The sequence below is a fragment of the Parambassis ranga genome, chromosome 22 (genome assembly GCF_900634625.1).
Source record: "Parambassis ranga chromosome 22, fParRan2.1, whole genome shotgun sequence".
Lineage (NCBI taxonomy): Eukaryota > Metazoa > Chordata > Actinopteri > Ambassidae > Parambassis > Parambassis ranga.
The window spans coordinates 5,727,720-5,745,653 of NC_041042.1; the positions used below are offsets into that span (position 1 = coordinate 5,727,720).

The 17,934-nt window shown below is 40.9% G+C and overlaps 2 protein-coding genes across 3 annotated transcripts; both read left to right on the top strand.

Moving 5' to 3' along the window:
* Positions 1 to 1,629: 1,629 nt before the first annotated feature.
* On the top strand, positions 1,630 to 6,351 carry LOC114427334 (14-3-3 protein beta/alpha-A-like). Its single transcript, XM_028395346.1, has 6 exons — positions 1,630 to 1,753; positions 2,265 to 2,678; positions 4,869 to 4,992; positions 5,172 to 5,335; positions 5,439 to 5,534; positions 5,808 to 6,351. Exons 2-6 carry the CDS (start codon positions 2,382 to 2,384, stop codon positions 5,880 to 5,882), a joined length of 756 nt encoding a protein of 251 aa, XP_028251147.1. The 5' UTR covers positions 1,630 to 1,753; positions 2,265 to 2,381; the 3' UTR covers positions 5,883 to 6,351.
* Positions 6,352 to 8,151: 1,800 nt separating this feature from the next.
* adam17a (ADAM metallopeptidase domain 17a) lies at positions 8,152 to 17,887 on the top strand. Of its 2 annotated transcripts, XM_028395463.1 has the most exons (20): positions 8,152 to 8,546; positions 8,839 to 8,971; positions 9,220 to 9,353; positions 9,455 to 9,543; positions 9,899 to 10,088; positions 11,136 to 11,266; positions 11,352 to 11,438; positions 12,100 to 12,204; positions 12,557 to 12,701; positions 12,799 to 12,890; positions 13,281 to 13,433; positions 13,894 to 14,093; positions 14,179 to 14,282; positions 14,370 to 14,504; positions 14,687 to 14,817; positions 14,912 to 14,990; positions 15,119 to 15,207; positions 15,352 to 15,411; positions 15,836 to 15,872; positions 16,786 to 17,887. In XM_028395463.1, the coding sequence occupies exons 1-20, from the start codon at positions 8,441 to 8,443 to the stop codon at positions 17,202 to 17,204; spliced, it is 2,619 nt and encodes an 872-aa protein (XP_028251264.1). In that variant the 5' UTR covers positions 8,152 to 8,440; the 3' UTR covers positions 17,205 to 17,887. The 2 variants fall into 2 exon arrangements, with proteins under 2 accessions (XP_028251264.1, XP_028251263.1); XM_028395462.1 differs by lacking the exon at positions 15,836 to 15,872.
* The last annotated feature ends 47 nt before the right edge of the window (positions 17,888 to 17,934 follow it).

Sequence of the window (17,934 nt, forward strand, 5' to 3'; positions counted from 1 at the left end):
AGTGGTTGAGAGACGGGGTACACAGAGTCAGACAAGTATAGTCACACTCACACTCGCTTCGACAACCAATTTTAAAATCCCTGGTTAACCTAATGTGTGCATCATGTGGGAGGAAGCCGGAGTACCCAGAGAAAACCCTCAAAGGCTAGGGTAGAACGTACAAACTCCACACAGAAAGCCCCAGCTGGCTGCTGCCTTTGAATCAGGAAACTTCTCGCTGTGAAGTATATTGCACCACCCTTTATCAGTTCCTGTGTACGCAGTTCCATGTTTATTACATTGCGAATGATTTTTACCATTCACTGCAATAAAAAGACAAATGATCCACTGAAACATTCGACCAACCCCAAAACCATAACTAAAACTGCATTTATTTCTCATAGAGCTTGTAAAACAAACTCCCCTGCTCTCCTGTTTGATTCAATCAATCAATTTGATTGATCTATTTTATTGATTGAATTGATGTGTGCTTATATAAACCCAGCTTGGCCTTTCTTTGTGGAGTTTTGCACTTTCTTCCTGTTCCATTTTCTCTGGGGACTCCAGCTTCCTCCCACACACACATATATGTGTGTGTGTGTGTGTGTGTGTGTGTGTGTGTATACATAACTGGAAAAACTAAAATATGTTTTTGATCATCAAAGAAACCACTAAAATTACACGTGTCTGGTTCTGACAGCATTACAGATAGAGCTGAGGCATGACGCATGATGTGGCAATCTGCAAAGTGTCAAAGTGTCAGGGAGTGAGAGTTGTTTCCAGCTACACCCACAGAGGTTTCTACACCTTTCATAAGCCCACGCCTTTTCACACTCAGTGACTGAAGGTTGGGATTAAGTAAGCACAAAGTTCTGTGAGGGTTAAACTTCAAAAAAGAGAATGACAGCCCTTAATAGACCCCCCCCCCCCCCCCACATTATATTCACTGAAGACCTTGAAGCAGGGTAACAGGACTTGCCCTATTGAGATTATTCATTTTTTTAACATATTCATCATATTTTTGTATCACGTGGCTGAGTGGCCTACATAGCCTCTCAAAGTTTTGTCAAATGTTTTAGTTGAAGTCAAAATGTATGGGGTATTAGTCACTGTCTGACCTGTTGCAATATGTTTTGTTAACCAGAGAATCCTGCCACTGATGTGCTTGTATGTAGCCATTACACATTCATTGATTTGTATTTTTGGCAGCAGTGGGTTCAATATTATGGCACAGACAAACTACGCCACAGTTAAATACAATGCCATGTACAATACTCCCACATACGCATGGTGAACTGAACAGTTTGTATTTACAGGATTTGTTTACGTGCGGAAAAAAATGACCAGATAAAACCATCATCAATATAAATGCACAACTAAAATCAGCTAGAGCCACACCCGCCTCTAGTCCCTACAGCGTGTGAAAGTGGGAATGTGATTGGATGAGCATCACTATGGCAATACGATGACGTCTTCATTCCTTGCTCTAATTGGAGGAAACCCCGTGGCCCCAGTCTCTGCGGCGTTCCGGCCAGCCAAACTAACACTGAAGGCCCACCTCTTTCCCCCGCGCTAACCAGCTACTGGTTTATAACCCAACCCACTGCTGTCAATCAAATCAGATTGGGACATTTGATTGGAGGGTCGGCATATGGTTGAACCGCCTACTACTTCAGCATGCTCAGTTGGCATCTTGCTTCTGCTGCCGTTATTTGCCTTTTGGACCAATCTCTCAAATCGGATCAAATTGGAGAGCAAATTCAGACCACAGCAGGTCAGAGACGATATACATTCTAGTTTTTCTTTTAAACCTTTTATTCTCGATAGATTGTCAAACTGTGTATTCGTTTGGTGTTCTGTTTGAGTAATGCTACTGTTACATTTTTTTATTGAAAGGAGTGGCCGATATAGCTAATGCCAGCTAGTTTTCTGCTAACTGGCTAGCTAACTGCAGCAGACAGCTTTGTGGCGGGTTTGCTTGTGAAAAGGGCTTAGCAGCAGGTCTCTTACTTCCGATGCTCTTAGTCATGCTCAGCTTAGAAGCTTCATAAAGATAGTTTTTTGATTTTGTTTTTATATAGTTTAGGATGATTCCCCTAAAATGTTGATATTTCGTTTCAAACATTAAATATTTTAATGCGTGATTTTTGTCAAACTGTTCCATTTTCACACTCGTACCAGACAGATGTATGTTTTTTCATAATAGATTAGGGTCAGTTGGTTATTTAGCTCTACACTTGCATCTCGTTTTATCTTCTATTAATTGTATGAACGTCCTTTCGCAGCTGGTGGGGAATAGCTCTGTTCTGATCCCGTGCTACACCCATCTTTTAACCTCTCAGTCCTTGACTGTCACATACACCCGGATTCCTCACATCTTATCCCCATAAAATATATAAACTATGGATAGAACGGATCTTATTCATAATGCCAAGCTGGCTGAGCAGACTGAGCGCTACGAAGACATGGCAGACTTCATGAAGAAGGTTACAGAGATGGGAGGCGAGCTGACAAACGAGGAGAGGAACCTGCTGTCCGTCGCCTACAAAAACGTGGTGGGATCGAAGCGGTCCGCATGGAGGGTGTTGTCCAGCATCGGACTTAAGTCTGAGGGCAGCGAAAAGAAGAAGCAGGAGCTGGTCAAAGACTATCGGATAAAGGTCGAGAAAGAGCTGGATGAGATCTGCAACCGTGTTCTGGTAAAGAATCCGATTTTTACATACTTAAGTCTTACGCATAGATTCAAATATGTGTGCTGGAGAGCTTTTAAGATAGGTAAAACTATGCAGAGCACTAACAGTAAAATTAATGATAATTAAAATTGATAACATATTAAAAAGAAGTGTCAGTCTATATATATATTTTCAGCTTGAAATGACTGTAGATTGTTCGTGGTCTGTTGGACACTAAAATCTCAGTGACGTCTTACTGCAGTATTGTATGACATCTCTGTTTCCTGTGACATGCATGAGTATAACTTCTTACACTACAGAGGACAAGAATGTATTATGTGGTCCACCCACTGCTTCTGCCTTTGGGGAATCTGGATTTAGAACAATGGGCTTGAAGAATTGTGTGGTTGTGAACTGACAAAAGGTCAGACGCACCAGCAAGGTGTGTCTGAATTGGGTGGAGAATGAACTCTGAAGCTAAGCGTGGGCGCACACACACACATACAGGAAATGTATGCTGCAGTCACAGTGTTGTACAGTATGTTGAATATCCCAGCAATCATATCTGGCAGATGGAAGCTTAATGGAGTTGTGCAAGAATTAACATGCATAAATGACTCCTACTCTCCCTAAAGCCCAGTTTATACAGATCACCAAAAATGACACCCTTCTGCAGACTACATTGAAAGCAGTTGAACTAAATCCATTCACAAGCATTACTTGCCTCAGTTTGAAGCTTAGCTTTACTGGGTGGTATGCTTTCACTTCTTACTTAATCTAATGCAACTGCACAGATTGGTGCTTTACATTGTTTCCAGCCTGCCTTGATAGTGGATTAGAGGAGATCTGGGTAGAAGCTTAGCTTGAGATTGAGATCGTTTCCCTGAGCTGCTGTCTTGATAAACACATAAACATAAATGGCCCTTGCAGCTTGACTGAGCCATTTATGTTATGACTTCTCATGTGTGTTCCTGAGACTGTGCACTTCCATGGCTGTGACTCAGCTTTCAGTAGGTGAGTGTTGACTTAGAGTTTGTCAGCACGAGGGTGCGTCAGTTCTTATGCCTCAACTTGTCTATAGAGGTCTGGCAAGTAAGCTGCCTGTGTGCTTCCTGTCTTGATTTCCTGCACATTCATCATCTTGCTTTGTACTGTATTAGTAGGTCATGGGCCCATTTAATTAGTTAGTAATTAGTAGAAAAACTAGTCCATCTTTTAGCGCACACTGATGATCACTCTTCACTTTTGTGCTTTCTTGCGAACACTGGTGACTGAAATCAGAGCTTTGTGTGAAAGCTCTGTGACCAGGGCTACTTCTTATGTCTATTGTGTAGAGCATGGAATGAAAGTGAAATGCTTAGCATCTTTAGCTGAGCCAATCAGTAAATGATTGAGGAGGGGCTGCTCCATATTGCTTGTCAGCAAAGATTGGCCTTTTGTCATTGAGGTTGAGGTGTTGTGGAAGCATTTTAATTCAAAATGAACCTATTAATCTGCTGTAAGTCAGTTATCTTGTGTGCAAGTCACAGTTTTATTGACACAGATTAGCTCTAGTAATGTTATGACAGTATTTTAGAAAGACGAGAAAGAATGACATGGCCATTATAAGATGTATGACTTTGTCTTGGGTATACAGACAGGATGTGATTTGCAACATAGGATTTGTTTTTGTATTTCATCCCTTTGTTTATCTAAATCAGCAATAGCAGCAGTGTTAGCATCCTGCCTTTCTGCATAGTCACAGGACATGACAGCTTATAGAGAGCTGAAGACAGCTGGGGACACACCAGAGGCCTTGGCCATGGTTGTGGACAATTTTAGTGACATCTGCTCAAAAATGGCACGAAGGAAGATGTGTCCTTTAGATGATAGCGAGTACACTCGTGCTCTTGACTCATGATGGAGCAGAACTGTACTCATTAATCAGTGAGTCAAGCAGCTATGAAGAGCAAAGGGATCAGTGCTCTCTGGTGGCTGGAGACTAATAGGACACTTGAATGTAGTGTTGTACAAACTGTAATTTGTGCTTAATTTAGAGCAGTTAGTGATTATTCTGTAAATATAGAATGTTGTTTCTGCAAATTAGACATGTGTCAGATTTGACTGTTGACAGTGAGTTGGGTGTCTTGATGTTCTTGTTGATTATTTGGAAACTGCTCAATATTTACTTACTGCATTAATAAGAAGAATCGTATGATATTTTTCTTGTCTTTACAGAAACTGCTGGATGAGTATTTAATTCCTGACACCAAGAGTTCAGAGAGCAAAGTCTTCTACCTTAAGATGAAAGGGGACTACTATAGATACCTGGCTGAAGTTGCCTCTGGAGAGGACAGATCAAGTGAGTTTGCACCAGTGTTATGTTTATTTCATTTTGTATGTATAAGACAAAAAAGGCCATTGTGTCTTTAATGGAGCTGGGTCTGATGATAGAAGTGACCTGACGGGACCTAAGAATTTTTAACATCTTATTGTTGTGTGTATATATTTCAATCCTTTATTTCATTTCTCTGTCTTCAGAGACTGTTGAAAACTCAGAGAAAGCCTACAAGGAAGCATTTGAAATCAGCAAAGCTGAGATGGACTCCACACATCCCATCCACTTGGGTTTGGCCCTTAACTTCTCTGTCTTCTACTACGAGATCCTCAACGACCCAGAGAAAGCATGCAGTTTGGCCAAAGAGGTCTTACAGACATTCTTATTAAAATGCATCGCTCATGTTCCTGTCTTCAGTTTATAAAACAGCCAGAGATGGACTATGTGTAAAATTGTCCTGTTGCTCACAGGCATTCGATGCTGCCATTGCACAGCTTGATCAGCTACAGGAGGAGTCCTACAAAGACAGCACACTCATCATGCAGCTCCTCAGGGACAACCTGTCGGTGAGTGCTCTGTTCTCATGCAACACAAAAGTAATCATTACAGTGGATTTACCAGGCTTCTGTCAATTTGACCATGTTACACATGTTCTTATAACTACTTAAAAATACAACGATACCATACATTGTTTCAGGGGTATGAACGGATGCATGAACAATCAGTGCTTAAATCCAATACCTAAATATACCAAAATATTGATTAACTGTATTAGTAACACACAGTGAAGGACTTTGGATTACTGGCTGTATTTTAAACAAAGATCTCTTTCTCCTTAGTTATGGACATCAGACAATGCTGCAGAGGAGGGCGATGGTGGAGAAGGTGGAGAGGGTGGTGAGAATGAAAACTAAAACACAAGCACTCAACTGTTGGGGTTAATCCTAAAACAAAAGGAAAAAAACTTTGTACACATCCTCCATTCTTTAATGCTCCACTCAAACATTCTACCAATGACTCCCATTGCTGATAATGTTTGTGAATGGATATTATTTAAAAAAAAAAACTTTTCACATCTCAGATTCGGACAACACCTTGTGAAAAGAGAAACCCTCCATTCCTTTTGTTTGTGTTTGCCCTGGCCTTCCTATTTGTGCCGTTAGCTTGACATGGTATCAGACCCCTAGGTCAGTTGAAATGCAGAACATCTGGATGCCTAAACCCCATCAACTGAGTTGGATTATCCAATAAGAAATGTTTGAAGTTTAAAAAAAAAAAACTAGATTCCCCCCTATCTTTTCTGTAGTGTGTCTATCTCTACACAGTTGTGTGGTACGGTTACAGCAGCTTCAGTTTTCATACTGCAGGGAGAACCAGAGCATTTACATACTGGCAGTGAATACTATACCACAGCCAAGTAGTGCCCATTGGTTACATCCTCACTTTTTTGCCCTGGTTATGATACCACTCTTACACTGTAAAGCATGTCTGTTTGGGGGGGAAATGGTGGGTCCAAAACACAGGAATTTCTAATGGGAAGAAGACATTTCTGTCATGCATGTCTCTTGAGATATTACACTGGAATGGGAACAATAGCTGTAACTCACATGTCCAAGTGTCAAGTTTTCAATGCAGGTTTGTACACATCCCACAAGAGGATGATTTGTTAGTCTGTCCGGTGATTGTTACTAGAGATTTGGACCACTATTGTTTTGCTATTCATTCAATTGTAGTCCCCAAAACCTTTGTGGAACTGTTTGGATCCCTGTGTATCAGCTATGTTACCATAAATAAAACATTTTATAATCCAAGCCCGTTGTCTGTCTTGATGTTTACATAATAAAAGCAGCAGTATTTGAATAAATCTTGTTTTTTTATTTATTATTGCCATGATACATATGCTTGAATGATCAGGTTGGATATTTATTTTGGATTTTGGTCTTGGTTCCTTCTAAAAATGTCAAAAAATAGTTTATAGTCAATGGTCTGTGGGGATGGGGACTGAATGGTAATGTACAACATCAGTTAGGTAAAATATAATGATTAATAACTGCAAAAATGAAAGGCAAAGCAGATGCAGAAATATAATTTGTCCCTTGTGTTATAGTTGGGGAAAAAACCTACAACAGACATCTGATCCATCTCATAGGACGTCCCCAAAAGACGTCCATAGGACATCGTACAAATTAGGACATTATTATTTTTGTATAATTATATTTAAATTAGAACAATATGAAAAAAATACTAAAGCTGCCTCTGTATCGAGAAAAATAGCATCCACTCAGATGGTTTCTGCACAGATATACATGACAGACTTTCGACTCTGTACAGGGTATGAGAGGCTGAGTTACCATGGCAACAGACTCCGAGGATCACTCATCGTGTATTTGAGTTGCCGTCTTTTCTAAAACAGAAAAACCCAAAGATCCCCCTAAACAGGTTGAACATTCTCAAAGCTTTCATTAACCTGGTTTTAGAGCAATGTGAGCAAATGCACATATGGCACGTACCGGTATGTACCACTACAACAAAGAGGGATACCACTTAGGCTACGTTCAGACTGCAGGCTGACCCAAATCCGATTTTTTGTTTGCACGAATGTGACCTGTATCTGATATTGTCATGACAGTCTGAACAGCTCAATTCCGATTTTTTTATATCCGACCCAGGCCACTTTCATATGTGGTCCTAAATCAGATACGTATCCGATTCAGTCTGAACGGCTATGCGGCATAGATCCGACTTTAGCGTCAGTGAAAGGCGACAGACGTCACAATTCTGCGACACAGGAGCGGGTAGACAAGCGGTGTTGTTAGCAACAAGCGCCTGTTGCCAGGAAGTATAGAGCCCAACCCCAACGCGCTTGCTTACAGATGAGGGAGATGTCGTGAAAGTGATACAGAAAGGCGCTCGCAGACGTATTAAAATGTTCTCGTTATTATGAAATTATGAATGTTATGAATGAAGTCAGTGTCGCTAAAAGCAGTCACATCACTATCCCACCACTCCGCACCCACACGCATCTCTGTACAGACACTGCAGCTACTGCTCTCTTCTTTCTCAGCGTTCTTCCTAATATTATTTGGTTGTAATTATGTTGGCTACGTTTGGACATTTTCATAAACAAAGCCACACAAGCACACATTGTGTGACGTCGTGTTCTCTTCTGCGCATGCGGGTCACTTCAGGGCCGCGGTCCGTTCACACAGGAGAGTGGTAGCAGCTGCATATATTTTTGTAAACACCAAAAAACCTGCAGTCTGAACGTAGCCTTAGAAGTCGGCTTGTACCACCCTGAGAGCGGTACATACCACTAGACGGAACGAGGCATACCAAATACCGCTTTGGGACCTCTGCGGCGCTGCTGTCTTCCCGAGTGGAGTTTTTCCTTTTCAGAGCACTTCCGGGTAGCTCTGCTAGCCGTTGCATCAAACCTAAACAATGATTTGTGTAACTGACAAGACCGCTTAAAATGAGAAGCATACTGTTCATTGCCTTTCTGGCTCTGTGCTGGATACAGGGTGCCGTTAGCTCAACAATCACCACGGTGGAAAATGACGAAGAAAACGCGGAGTTTGGTAAGTAGCTAATGTAGCAATTTAACCTAAGCTAACGTTAGCTTCGATGTAACCGCTAGCTGTTTTGAGAATAAATTAGAGTCGTCGTATGTGTTTTTGATAACCAACAACGGTATTTTCCTGTTGTAGAATATTAGGACATTTATTCCTGACTAGTTGTAGACTAAGTCAGGCTGTTAAAACTTGAAGACGAGATCATGTGAGACGTGGGAGCAGATGTTTCTTGAATTCTGTTGTTGTCTTGTGCAACTCTTTGCAACTCTTTGTTATAGTTGAGCAAAAACTGTTTCAGATACTCTGGACTCCATGCTGTCAGACTTCGATGTGTTGCCGTTGTCAGGCCTTCAGCTGCACTCTGTCAGGAAGAGGGACGTCCACACCCACTCCCACCTGGAGCGCCTGGTGAGCTTCAGGGCACTGCACAGGTACAGCTTCTTTAAACTTCTTTAAACTTGTAAACTTAAACTACTTTTAATCCTATTTATAATATTTCTAAAGAGTTATATTGTCATCCAACTTTATAAAGTTTTGGATTAAAATGCTTATTTGTATTAGCATCAGCTAGGCACTTGTATATATTGCATTCAGATAGAATGTGTGCCACATTTTATCAGCCTAAAAGATATTATTAAGTTAAAAGAAATAAAGTTTTATCTCCTTTTTTTCCCTTTAGAAATTTCAAGCTTTACTTGACCACAAACACTGGTCTTTTTACTGACAACTTCAAAGCTGTGTTTGTGGACAAACATGGGAAAGAGGAGAATTACAATGTTCAGCTTCAGAACTATTTCACTGGACATGTTGTTGGTGAGTGAATATCAAAGCTTTAAAAAGCATTCTTTCCCCAGTTTTGCATTTTCCAGGAGCTGTCCTTTGCACAAAGAGGTTAACTTCTTTTGAATTCACAGGAGAGGAGAATTCACGAGTGCAGGCACACATGGAAGGAGACGAGTTTTCCGCTCACATCTTAACTGATGAAGCAGAGTACAACGTAGAGGTAAGGAACAGTGTAATCGGTGTACTTGTCACTTTATACCTACACACCTGCCAGTTGGCAGCCACCAACATTCTTTACAGATTCTTTCTTCTGATAAACTTTACATTTTTCGTTTGATTGGCTCATTTTAGGCTTCAGAATTTGATTTTAATACACATTAGTTCACCAGGGAAAGAGCAGACACTGACATGATTGGGTTATAGCTTATTTTAGCTATAATTTTGTGTGTGTGTGCCTTGGTTTTTGATAGATTTTTGGTGCAGGTAGCTGCCTGTTGCTAGTTCTGTCTATGCCTTCATTTGCTGACCCTGCCCTTTTTGTAACCAGTAAAATCTATTTTTGTATTACCATCCAGCCACTTTGGAGGTTTCTGGATTCCCCAACTGATGGAAGGTTGCTGGTTTATCGCTCAGATGATATAAAAAATCTGAGCCGCATTGCTTCTCCAAAAGTGTGTGGTTACGTCCATGCAGAGGCCGAGGACCTGCTGCCACGGACTGTGAGAAGAGATTGGAAAGTGCAGGAGGAGATGGACCAGGCGAATGGTGAGCTACACTATTTACTTCACTGTATGTGGAGAATCTGTCTACATAGTTAGGCTGGTTGCAACCCAGGTTCTGCACTGTTGCTTGTGGATGGTAAAGTGTAGGTTAAAAAAAAGGAGTGGGAGGATAAAGAGGTGGAGAGAAGAAAACAGGAGGCTGAGACAATAGAAGTAGGTGTTCGATTCTGTAACAGTGACTTTAATAAAAGCCTTTTATCCGTAAAACCTATCCTATGATATTCACATAAACACTGCTGACAAGTAGGCATTATGTAACAATGAAATGCCTTTTGAATCTTTTGTGCTGTGTTGGAAATGTAAAGCATATAATGATGTTATTGTGCCAGAGGAGAAACACCTCTCACTGGTTCCTAGTTGAAAGCACTCATCGGGGGAGATGAGTTGAGGTGAAGGTTCGTATGGAGGAGGCATTAAAATTCATGGAGGCTCTGCTGCCCGATGAGATGACTCTGAGTTGTCACTGGTCTCCCACTGCTTGTTGTGGATGCCAGAGCAGAGCACTCCTACACTTCTGAATAATGTGGAGCCAAGTGTATGATGTAATGTTCACACCGATGTCTTCCTGCTAGCCTTCATCTGTTTTGCTGATTGTTTAGATTTTAGACTATATAAAGTTATCTGGCTTCTCTATAAGTTTTATAAGTATCAAATTCCATATGTGTGTGAATAATGGAATTTTGGGTAAGAGATTCTTTGTCATTAAAATCATACTCTAAAGCACCGTAGGATTTCACTTCTCACTGTTGTATAATGACTAAATCAATTAGTCATGAAGGTATTAAATAACAGTAAAACGAATTGTTTATATAATGGGTAAAGATATTTAAGTTAAGCTAAATGTGAAAATTAGCACAGTTAACAATGGAACATTGGAGAGAAGCTTCATTGCTCAACATCTTGATACATTTACTATGTACACAGTGTCTGTGTAAGCTTACATGTGACTTACATGCTTGTCTATAACTATGGTTCAATATGGTTGTTTGCCCAAACTTACCGTACACCCTCTCTTGCTTATTCTGTGTAGAAATTCACCACAGAGAGAAGAGACAGGCTCATGATCATAAGAAGAATACCTGCCCTCTGCTGCTGGTTGCAGACTACCGTTTCTTTAGACACATGGGCCGTGGGGAAGAGAGCGTCACTCTCAATTACCTGGTACACCCTCATGACAGTTTGTTGTATTATTCCATTTGTCTTGACAAAGCTGTCGTGTGTAATCGGTGTTATTTTCCCACTCCAGATTGAGCTGATTGATCGAGTTGATGACATTTATAGGAACACCAGTTGGGACGATGAATACAAAGGCTATGGGGTCCAGATCCATCAGGTGTGTAGCTGATTGTGTATTTGTGTTACAGTATGGTAAGGATTTGACTTCTGGGTCACTCTGTAGGGCTTTAGCCCCAGACATCACAGCTTTCTTGGCTTCATTTTATAGTTTCACACCCGGAAGTGGGCTGAGAATAACGCTGTCCCTCAGTAGGCTCGAGAAAAGCATTTTTAAGAGGAACTGAAAGCTTTTGTGTGTGCCTCGTGGGGTAATTTAATTTGTTCCACAGGCTTTCGGAATGAATAAAGACACTGTTTGTCATACTGCGAGTCCTGGGCTTTTCTCATTGAAAAGATATGCATTCTTTTAGCAGTTGTGAGTTATTTTCTTCTTCACAGTAATTGTCAAGAAGAACTTGAATTTTGTCACATTTAACCCCAATATCTTTGGGGAGATTAGACAACTTAAATGAAAACCCCAAAGCATGTCACTGACTAACTCAAATGCATACGATATCTCTGTGAAGGATCTGGATTAAAAATGTTGCTAAAAGTCTGAGATGAGGCCTCAACTTACAACCCATGTGTACTGTGCAATTGTGCAGCAATGTAAAAAATTACATACGCTAATGTGCTTTATGCCTCTAAATAACTGGACTAGTGTATGTTAAATAAAATGTTTTACCTTGGCAATTTTTCCTTAAATTATGTTTTCTCAGATCATCATTAACAAGGATCCTGGCCCGCGTGACAGGATCCACTACAACATGGAGAACAGCCCTGACAAAGAGAAGGAGGTCTGGGATGTGAAAAAACTCCTAGAGGTAGAAATAAGAGACACAACTCTGGTTTTTAAAAGTTGACATTAAAGAAAAAGAATTAGATGTGTTTTTATCAAGTGGTAGAACTTTCAAGTGAGCACAAAACAGTTTGTGTATTAGAGAATTTGTATATTAAATGTCTGCATTTCCATCTCACTTTTCTGATGCAATGCTTGATATTGTGCATAATAACAAGGTGATGGCTACAGATAGAAATAAAACTAGGTCTTGTTTAACAAGAGTTCAATAGTTTTATCAGCATGATGTCATTTATCTGTTTTGATTTTGAGCAACACTACTGTGGATTTGCAAAAATGTTGGTATACAATTTACAAATTATTCTTGTGTTCCTCAGCAATTCAGCTCTGACATAGCTGACAACGCCTCCACCGTGTGTCTGGCCCACCTATTCACTTACCAGGATTTTGATGAGGGGACGCTGGGACTGGCCTATGTGGCCCCTTCCAAACCTAATGCCCTGGGTGGTCTCTGCCCAAAACGTAAGAGAGCACATCCCTCATCTGATGAGGAGAGTATTTACTATATACATCAAAATCAAACATACTGACCTTTTTCTGTTATTGTGTCACTTCGTAGCGTACTACCCATCTCATTCTGCCAAGAAGCCCAGTTACCTCAACACGGGCCTGACCAGCACTAAGAACTATGGCAAAACCATCCTCACAAAGGTTTTTTTTTGTCTTCTCTTTTTTGACAAAACTAATGGCTGGGTGCACAAGGTTTCAGTCAGGATGTTATGCAACATGTCATCCTGCCAAGTTTAGCGCTCTAACTACAGCAGACACACCTTTTTGTGTGGGTGTTATGACTAATAATGCTGGCCTGCCTGTGCTGCAGTTCCATAGCTCAAGCCTCTGCCACTTTGCTTCACAGTGTAGTTTTCAAAACGTTTGAGCTAAATGTGTGAACGACCTCTGATGTCGCAGTTCTTAAACACCATTACCCTGTTATGTACAGTAGTTTGAGTCCTGCTTCTTTATTTTCTAATGAGAATTTGCTTTGTGATATATGTTGTTTACTCACCACATTCAGTATCTGATGTGTTTGTGTGTCATCAGGAAGCAGATCTGGTTACTACTCATGAGCTGGGCCATAACTTTGGAGCAGAGCACGATCCTGATAACGTCCAATACTGTGCTCCTAGTGACGACAACGGCGGGAAGTTTGTCATGTACCCTATTGCTGTGAGCGGAGACCATGTTAACAATAAGGTACCAGTCAGTATAAAAAACAAACTCAATATCACTAATGCATGTTATATAACCTGCTGTACTGCAGTCTGCTGCACTGGTGGTTAAACTGAATTAATGATGCAAAGTGTGATGTGGAGTGAGAACTGCATCTATAAATGAGCTTGTTCAGTAAGCTGGATCACAGATTATGTTTCTGTGAAATATATATATATATATATATATATATATATATATATATATATATATATATATATATATAATAATAACATGTATCCTCATATATATATATATATATATATATATATATATATATATATATATATATATATATATATATATATATATATATATATATATGAGGATACATGTTATTATTGCAGTTTTTCAGCTTCTTATATTTTAGCTTCATAACGTTGCTCTGTAACATCCAACCCTACCTCATCACTACCTCCCATCTTTTTTTCCTCCCCTCATGAAGCGTTTCTCCAACTGCAGCAAGATATCCGTAGGGAAGACATTACGTTACAAAGCTCCTGTTTGCTTCAAGGAGAGGAACAGTAAGGTATGTGGGAACTCTAGAGTGGAAGACGGAGAGGATTGTGACCCTGGGCTACTCCACCTCAACGATGACCCTTGTTGCTCCTCTGGCTGCAAGTTCAAAAAAAATGCACAGTGCAGGTCTGAGATCCAACACAGATAAAATATACAAAAGGCACTTAGCAACACTAAAAAGACACTCAAATGTTAACTGTTCTCTTCACAGTGACAGAAACAGTCCTTGCTGTAAGAATTGCAAGTATGAGTCGGCACAAAAAAAATGCCAGGAACCCATTAATGCTACCTGCAAAGGCAGCTCCTACTGCACAGGTGATGCCTCCTTCTGGTCAAACACAGGAATAGCAGCTATAGCTATGAAGAATGAAAAATGTATCATCTTGCCCTTTAATTTCATAGGAAATAGCAGTAAGTGTCCACCTCCTCACAATGCTGCTGACAACACAACATGTGTGGACAATGGCCAGTGTCGCAATGGAGAGTGCAACCCCTTCTGTGAAGCAGTGCAGAACCTCCAGTCCTGTGCTTGTAATGGTAAGAGGCTTTTAAACCAAAGATCCTGTGATTAATGTTGTTAATCCTGACTCCATCTAGACTCAATACAAATGAAAATGCCAAGAAAAGTGTTTTTGCTTGCTTTAATCTGGTAATCTAGTGAATGAATGTGGAGTGAAAGGAATGACTAGTGTTTGCTTTAATCCCCCCTTTTCCTTCAGAAACTGAGCACTCCTGCAAAGTGTGCTGCAGAAAAAAAGATGGCATCTGCTCTCCCTTCATACAGACCAATGGCAGTTATCTTTTCCTTCGCAAAGGAAAACCATGCACTGTGGGATTCTGTGACGAAAGCGTGAGTCACTAAACATCTACAGGAGCGCTTCTTAGACCTTATCACTTATCACTGTGTAGCACTGATAAAACTGTAAATGTGCTTGCCTAAACAGGGAAAGTGCATGAAACAGGTGCAGGATGTGATTGAGAGGCTGTGGGACTTTATTGACAAACTGGACATAAACACATTTGGTAAGTCCATTCCTTCAGGATGCTTTAAACATGTAAAATAACAAACGGAGAATAAGCTAATATGAGCCAAAATCATTATTTAGTGTGCTGCCTAAAACTGATTTGGTTTTGTGTCACCTCTACATTAGGAAAGTTTTTGGCTGATAACATAGTTGGCTCCGTCGTGGTATTTTCCCTCGTCTTCTGGATCCCCCTCAGTATCCTGGTTCACTGTGTGGTAAGAAAATGAAAAACTATTTTGAAAGATATACGATTTTTTATGAATTTGCCCTTTTAGCACTGGTTAAAGTTGGATTTCTTCTGTAAACAAACATTACGTTATATTGTAAAGTGCTCACCGTCTGCCTCTTTGTTTCTATAGGACAAACGACTTGACCAGCAGTATGAGGAGAACAATAAGCCCTTCTACTACCCTCCAAATGTAAGTTTCTCATTTTTCCTAATGCTCCTATATGATCCTGTGCACTAGCCTTGCTGCCAACACTAACCAGACTAATCCAACTTGCTTTTTTAAACACTGACATCTTTAATAGTGAAGGGAGAAAAAGCATAAAGTGTTGTTGCTGAGGATAAGGTCGTTGTCTGCACGGTGTATTCCCATAAAATTCGGTGATACATCACTATTAAGGAAAATGCATCAGCATCGAATGTGCTAGTATTTGACAGTTCTTAAAAACAAGCTTAAACTGCAAAAACACAGTAATATAACTGGCTTTGTTATAGATTCAAAGCTTTCTCCTCAAGCTGTGTGAACCAGCTGTCAGATAATCCATCAGTAATGGCTTCACTGTCACTGCTGGGTTTTCTGAATGACATGTCCATCACTCTTTGCCTTGGAACTGCAGCAGATGGTGGAAGTTTGTAGTAGAGCTCCCGCCGTAGGTGAGTGTGTGTGCCATGGCTTGGTGTTGCGATGCGTTGCCATTAAGTCCATGATGATGCACGGTCAGTGGCCCACGTTTGGGATACTCCTGCAGTTGCTTCCTCCTTGACGTAATCACTGATCTAGCTGCCCTCAACTCACCTTTATCTGACAGATAAAGTGTGGGAGGCTGAAAGTCAACGACACTGTTTAATGTGACTGAATTACTGTAAGTGTGTTTGTCTGCACAGCTGCCATTCATGCAGAGCTGTGTCTGATCAGAAATTACCTCAAGAAAGCAAGATTGCATTTTGGGAGTATTCAAACAGCGAGAGGACCAAACAGGTTGCACCTTGTTGTCGTTTGTGAAATCGGATGCAGTGTGTGTCGACGTTTTGAGTTTGCATCTGCCACTGTTCAGAACCACAATAAGAAGATGGTATTGTTCCATAGGCGACCTTTAATTTTTTTTTTTAATGGCTGTCTACACTGTGTTAAGTCTTCTTTGTTTTTTTTTAGGTTTGATTGGAAAACAGACTGAGGGGGTATTCCACTCTGGGCCTTTCTCACAGCAGACATTTTGATCCTAGATCAGGATAAATACGAGCAGCCAATACAATTAATGATGGCTTCATTCCATTTAGGAGGCCTTGTGTCTCTAAATGGACTGCAGCGATGACGAATACTTTCACCTGACAGTTTAAAATGTCCACGTGGCTGAAAGGTTTATTTTACTCATTCCTGCCTGTAAATGAGAGATTTGGGGTAATAATGGGGGTACAAAACATGAAGTGGGATTAAAACAAAAGCTTCTGAAAGAGGGGGAAAACCTGGGAATTGAACAGGGTGTAGTAAAAAGAGAATGGATCCCACCTCAGTCAGACAGACCATGTTGATATGTCTCTATCTCACATGCATGTTCACACTCTTCAGAGTCAAGAAATACTCAACAACCTCGAGTCAGCATCCGTGCGCATCGTCAGGCCTCATCAACCTCACTCCTCCTCCGCCGGCCAGACCGCGCCCTCCTTCCAGCTCCCACAGCCTCAGCAGCAGACCCTGGCTCAGGCCCGGGGCCCTCCCGCAACCACCAACAGCAGCAGCAGCAGCAGCAGTACCCTGGCCCCCGCCATGAGCTACGTCCCCACCCCGGACAGCGCAGGGGCGCTACGGATGGACACAATCCAGGAAGACACCAGCAGCGACTCTCACCTGGGAGAGGAGGGGCTGTCGGACGATTTCACAACCGCAGGAGCCTGCTCGTCGGCTACGAAATCCTCCTACGAGGATCTGACAGAACAGAACCCACCAGCCAGGGAACGGCGGCGGCTCAAGAGGCAGGAGCGCATTGATACTAAAGAGGCAGAATGCTGAGAGTAATCCAAGAGTTTTGTTTAAAGGACCACGTGAACAGTGCACACTTTCTGATACTTGTTACTTTTTCTTTTCATGTGAGACTGCAGACTAGCAGACATTTTTAGGTCAGATAAAATGGTGTGAAAATGTTTTTTAGGACCACCACCTGTGGCTGCAAATGAAATCAGAACTAATCACATGTTTTAGTGCTATTTCGTCAGTGCAGTAGGATGTTCTTCACCGGTTGAAATCTGGGATATCTTGCAGATAAATCTGCTTTGAGCTGGTCACTCAAACACTTCCTTAAATCCCACTCGCTACAAATCTGAATATGCAAAGACATCAGAAACAAAAGAAAATGGCATTTATTTATGCAAGTAAAAGCCTATCAGACACCGATTGTGATGCTCTAACCTCTTTGATCCTGCTGTGATTGAGATAACCAGAAAGAAATACACTCCTCTTTGCAGAGCATCCTGATGACTTGGTTCCACTAACTTTAATAGATATAACAATGTAACTTAAACATTTCATAGTGTGAAACAGTAAGATTTTGAAAGTTGTGTTATTGTCGTTAATCTGTGTCATAACTGCACTTAAAAGTATTTTTAACTTCACTGGAGAATCAAACTTTTATATATGTTCTGCTGCATATGTGTCATCGATGGTTTCCTTTGGGGGGGAAAAATGCGATTCTGTAACTGTAGCAGCTTTAAGCCTCCAGTA

Excerpts from the sequence above, each read along its gene's own strand:
- adam17a (XM_028395463.1), top strand. The coding sequence starts at position 8,441 with ATGAGAAGCATACTGTTCATTGCCTTTCTGGCTCTGTGCTGGATACAG. Across the intron at positions 13,434-13,893 it reads GAGACCATGTTAACAATAAG|CGTTTCTCCAACTGCAGCAA; the intron begins GTACCAGTCAGT and ends CCCCTCATGAAG. Across the intron at positions 15,873-16,785 it reads TAGTAGAGCTCCCGCCGTAG|AGTCAAGAAATACTCAACAA; the intron begins GTGAGTGTGTGT and ends CACACTCTTCAG.
- LOC114427334 (XM_028395346.1), top strand. The coding sequence starts at position 2,382 with ATGGATAGAACGGATCTTATTCATAATGCCAAGCTGGCTGAGCAGACT. Across the intron at positions 4,993-5,171 it reads CTCTGGAGAGGACAGATCAA|AGACTGTTGAAAACTCAGAG; the intron begins GTGAGTTTGCAC and ends CTCTGTCTTCAG. Across the intron at positions 5,336-5,438 it reads CATGCAGTTTGGCCAAAGAG|GCATTCGATGCTGCCATTGC; the intron begins GTCTTACAGACA and ends TGTTGCTCACAG.